Source organism: Lottia gigantea (assembly GCF_000327385.1).
Source record: "Lottia gigantea unplaced genomic scaffold LOTGIsca_26, whole genome shotgun sequence".
Lineage (NCBI taxonomy): Eukaryota > Metazoa > Mollusca > Gastropoda > Lottiidae > Lottia > Lottia gigantea.
Window position 1 is genome coordinate 23683 of NW_008708797.1, and position 5389 is coordinate 29071.

General features: G+C 35.9%; 1 protein-coding gene across 1 annotated transcript; it reads right to left on the bottom strand.

The window, feature by feature from the left end:
• Positions 1-2844: 2844 nt before the first annotated feature.
• LOTGIDRAFT_160705 (hypothetical protein) lies at positions 2845-4050 on the bottom strand (the record flags this gene model as incomplete). Its single annotated transcript, XM_009055913.1, has 1 exon — positions 2845-4050. The coding sequence occupies one exon, from the start codon at positions 4048-4050 to the stop codon at positions 2845-2847; it is 1206 nt and encodes a 401-aa protein (XP_009054161.1).
• Between the last annotated feature and the right edge of the window lie 1339 nt (positions 4051-5389).

The window sequence follows — 5389 nt, forward strand, 5'->3', positions numbered from 1 at the left end:
AAATATTTTCTCAAATTGAAATGTATGGACGACCACAGGCTACCCAAACTGTCATATGAAATGTTATATATACAAGATTTAAATGGTAGAAAAAATTGGTGTACATCAATTAAAAATATGCTATACCGACATCCAATCTTGTGTGTGGCTTGTTCAGTTTAAGATTATGACCTCTGGTGTTACTGTAGGTTGATATCGAGAACATGTTTTTGTCTACCAGTGTATCTATGTTGTTTAAAAATCTGTATATCTGGATAACATCAGCGCGTTTTCTTCTGTATTTAAGAGTGGGTAAACCTAGAGCTTTCAGTCTTTCAGGGTAGGTAAGATCTCTAAAGTGGGGAAGTATCTTTTTCGCTCTTCGTTGGACATTTTCAACAGATAGGCTGTCTTTTTTTAACATTGGGCACCAAACTGTTGCATCATATTCCAGATGTGGTCTGATTAGGCTTTTGTACAGGGGCAAAAACATATCTTTGTCCATGTTAATGAAGGTTCTTCTTGTCAGTCCTATTAACCTGTTAGCTTTCTTTACACAATGAGATACATGTTCACTGAATTTAAGAGTGTTGTCTATTGTGATACCAAGGTCCTTTTCTGTACTGTCTTGATGTAGTGGTTCAAATATGGTATTGTTTTTCATGTGGTATTGGTGTCTTGAATTATTATATCCAAAATGGATTGATTTGCATTTGTCGATGTTAAATTGCATTTGCCAGGTTTCTGTCCATTCAACCAAATTGTCTAAATCATCTTGTAATTGCTCTCTATCGTGTATTGTCAGACTAGGGCCAAATAGTTTGGTATCGTCAGCAAACAGTTTCACAAAGGATCTAACAGCACTGGGGATGTCGTTGATAAAGATGAGAAAAAATACCTGACCAAGGACACTACCTTGTGGTACTCCACTTTCAACACTTGACCAGGTAGATGCTACGTTGTTTAAAACTAGACGTTGTTTTCTATTGCTCAGGAAGTTTTCAATCCATTTAATGAGGTTTCCTCCTATACCTATCTTCTGTAGTTTCATCAATAATCGTTGGTGTGGTACTTTGTCGAAAGCTTTAGAAAAGTCTAAATATATCACGTCTGTAGGTGTTTGTTTGTCCATGGCATCAGTTAAATAGTCTAGGAATTCTAGTAAATGTGTTGTAGTAGATCGGCCTCTTCTAAAACCATACTGTTCATCACAAAGAAGATTGTTGTTCTCTAGATGTTCCATAAGTTTGTCCTTTACTATCGATTCCAAAGTCTTGACAATCAAACTGGTGAGGCTAATTGGTCTGTAATTTGATGCAAATTTTTTATCGCCTTTTTTCAAAGATAGGGGTTATGTTTCCTTCTTTCCATTGATCAGGAAGTAAACCTTCTTGTAGTGAGCTGTTGAAAATGATTTCTAGTGGTGTTCCAAGTTCACAGCTGAGCTCTTTAAGGACTTTAGGGTGTATTCCGTCCGGACCAGCAGATTTGGTGATCTTTAGTTTTTCGAGTTTAGCAGATACCTGTTCCTTAGTTACGGTAACATCATTTAGTTTGGGTCCATTGTCGTTGGTTTGATAAGCAGTTGGTCTATTGGTGTCTTCGACTGTGAATACACTGGTGAAGAAAGAATTTAGTTCTGTTGCCTTGTTCATATCATCGGTAAGTGTCTCGCCACTTTCTGTAGTAATAGATACGATTTGGTTACGAGTTTTGGTCTTAGAGTTTACATATCTCCAGAAATTCTCTGGGTTGTGTCGTATATCCGAGGCTATTTCTCTTTCAAATTTATGTCGGGATTTGATCTGAATAGCAGAGGCTTTGTTCCTGGCAATTCTATAATTCTCGTAATTGGTAGTGGTTTTGTTTCTACAGTATTTGTTCCATGTCTTTCTTTTGATTTTAAGGGCGTTTATAACATCTCTGCTAAACCATAGCTTGTTACTTTTTCTGTTGGGTAGATTTCGGGTTTTTAGTACATACTGTGTGATCAAGGAATCAAAGATGTTTTTGAAGTAGGTCCATTTTTCGCATGTTGTTGTTAGGTTCATCATTTCATTCCAGTTGATTTTACCTGTAGTAAGTCTCATTTGATTATCTAGTGTGGGAAGGGTTGTCTATTGATGCTTTAGTCTTCATGTCAAAAATAAACACCATGTGGTCACTTTTACCTAGAGGAGGGTGGCTTACTACATTGTGGATATCATCTTCATTCTTGGATAAAACTAGATCAAGAATTGGGGGTCTTTCGTTGTTTCTGATTCTGGTAGGTTCGGTAATATGTTGGTAGAGGAAATTGTCTTGTATACATTTTAAAAACTTGTAGGTAGTGGATCTGGGTTGACAGGATGTGGATTCATCAGACCAGTTGATGTCTCGATACTTAAAATCTCCCAGTAATAGTAAATTATTATATTTATCACAGGCGTCAGTTATTAATGTGTTTAGCTTTGAGGAGTTTTCTGGGCTGCTGTGGGGACTTCTATAGAGGCATCCAATTACCAGAGGGTCGTCGTTGGCTACGCTGATCTTGCACCATACCATTTCTTCAAACTCTGTATTGTCAAAGTCATCTACCCTATCCGCTTTCAGTTTGGTCTTTGTGTACAGTAGAACTCCTCTGCCATGAGTTAATCTGTTGTAATGTACATCATAGTTGTCTAGTTTGAATTCGACTTCATCCAATTCCCCTTTGTTAAACTTTGGCAGGACTTCAGTTAAGGCAATGACATCGGCTTCTGTTTCATTAATCGATACATCTAGTTCCAATCGTTTGTTTAAAAGGCTGTCGACATTGGTATATACAATTTTAAGCTCGTCGGTATCTGTGTTATGTACATGTGTGTGCTGAATAAAACTAGTTTCTCATTTTTGGTAGACTTCATCCATAATATAGCTTTCACTGTATATCATAGTCTCTTCATCTGTATTTACTGAATCATTATTAAGGTCCCCACTGTAAGAAATCAGTCTCTTTCTCTCCTGCATAATGGGATGTTTATTTTTACTTCTGGTAGCCAGTGGTGTGCTTGTTGTAGGGGGATAACTCAAGGATGGAGTTGGTATGATACGCTTTGGAAGTTGTATGGGATTCTGTACTTCTTCTGTGGGTCTTGCAGATCGCGCCTCACGTAAGTTTGCATACACAATCTTTCCGCCTCTGATCATGACATTTTCTCCAGTTTCGAGTCTTCTAGTTAATTCACTTCTTAGTTTCTTATAGTCATCACACTGCTTAGGAGTATAGTCCCTTGCCAGTGTCACATTGTTGTACAATCTGTGTTTACTTAAGATGTCCCTTCTATTACGATAGCCATTGAAGATTTCTCTTCGTTCTTTTGAGCTGTTTAGAATGACTTTGATTGGTCTAGTGTGGTTTGTAGCTGGTTTTCCGACTCTAATAACTGTTGTCAATTTGATATCTTTTAAACCTATAACAGATAAAAATTCAGTCAGTTTTTCAGTATCATATAGTTTCCTGTATTCAGGATTGTTAGCATTTGATTCTGGAATGTTGAATACCATCATATTGTTCTCCCTTCTCCTTTGCTCATCTTTTTCTTCCATCTGCTGCTGGACAAGAATTGTTACACGTGAATCAATATCCTGATTCAGGTCAGATGTGACTTTCTCTCTCAATTTCTTAACTTCTGAACTTATCAACTGGGGTACACTCTGTTCTACTCTATCTATCTTTTCTTCAATGAATCTCAATTTCTCTTTGTTGTCATTTTCAATTTTGCGCAAGTTACTGCTCATCTCACAGAACCTTGGAAAATTTTTACTGCAGACCTTGACAGAGTTAGTGGAATCATTCATTATGCAATCATAAAGTTCTCTTTGGATTTTGGAACATGGCAGACAGAAGGATAGATCACACATATCGCAAATGATACATTTACAGTCACTTCCATCAAAGTTTACTTCACACATTACACAAAGTTGTGGATCATTTGAGTCACTTTCGCTGTCAGACTTAGAGTTGGGGGTGTTTAGTTTCTTACGCTTGGGTCTGTTGTCTTGGTTCGGAGTAGCCAGGTTGGTATCATCATTGATTAGGCAGGTGGCCATGCTTATGTCTAGAAAATTTGTAACTGACCTTAATCAATTGGGCTAGATTCTGCCAATTTTTACCTCTTTTTCCTCTGTTTCCAAACTGATGATGATGATGGATCTTGTGGAAATTTTATTATCAATCTGTTGTAGTTATGTGTTGATGTTATTGTAAATAACAATCTGATGGTCTGGTACTGGATTGTAGTAGCCTAATTCATCCAACGCATCAAAATTTTCCGTGACGGCAAAGCCAAAATGGCGTCGTAACTAATGTCAACAAACCACTATCTTCTTGTATGGTAACTGCACGCTTGTATTTTTGGTTGAAAGTAAATGATACAGCTTAGCGAAGAAAGCCCTCACCAACTGATCATAAACAATCGTAAATAATCAATTTTTTACGGCAGTAAGACAAGAAAAAAAGAAAATTTTCAGAGAGCTACTTGAAACACGTCCACCATTTTCCACGCATGCGCACACAAGGATTGGCATGGTTACATGTCCGAATCCCCAAAATGTGAATTATATTGTAAAATAAAACCAAGTATATATTGTGAGCCTTATTTATATAGCTCCATGTGTCAGTCGTTACGGTTTAGTTTAGCAAACCTAAGATGTTCAACGCATATTCTTGAGATTGAAAATGGTCGTCGGCATGGTATATTAAGACAAAACAGATTATGCAAATTATGTAATTATAAAGCTATTGAAAATGAATTACATTTTATTTTGATATGTCCAATGTTATCTGATCTAAGACGTAATTTTATTCCCTCATATTACTGTAATCATCCAACTGATACAAATTTACATCAGTTATTTCGTTCCGAAAATCAATTGACTGTGTATAACCTGGCTATTTATATAAAAAGAGCAATGGGCATAAGAAATGAAATGTTGAGTGTCTAAGGGTTACAATTATTCTTACTTTAATTATTTTGAAAATACAGCTTTAAACAAATATGGTATTGCAGTTTAAATATGATACATTCGTTTATTAGTTCACCTACTAACTTAATGATTTATATATATATTTTTATTTGTTTAATTATAAAACATCGAATATTGTACATAATTATATTGTAAACTATGAACTATATTAGTGAACTATAGGCTTTTTGCCTTATGGTCAAATAAATAAAATTATAATTATAATTATATACCCTCCCTTTGCTTCCAAAAATAAATCATTCATTTCACACCATTTCGTCAATCTAACATTCAGAATTTTTGTGAAAACTTTACTTAACGCTGATAGCAAGGCAATTCCGTGATAGTTTTTAGGATCTTGCACATTGCCTGACTTATGAATGGGGTGAATTATAGCATCGCACCATTTCTGTGAAAATGTCCT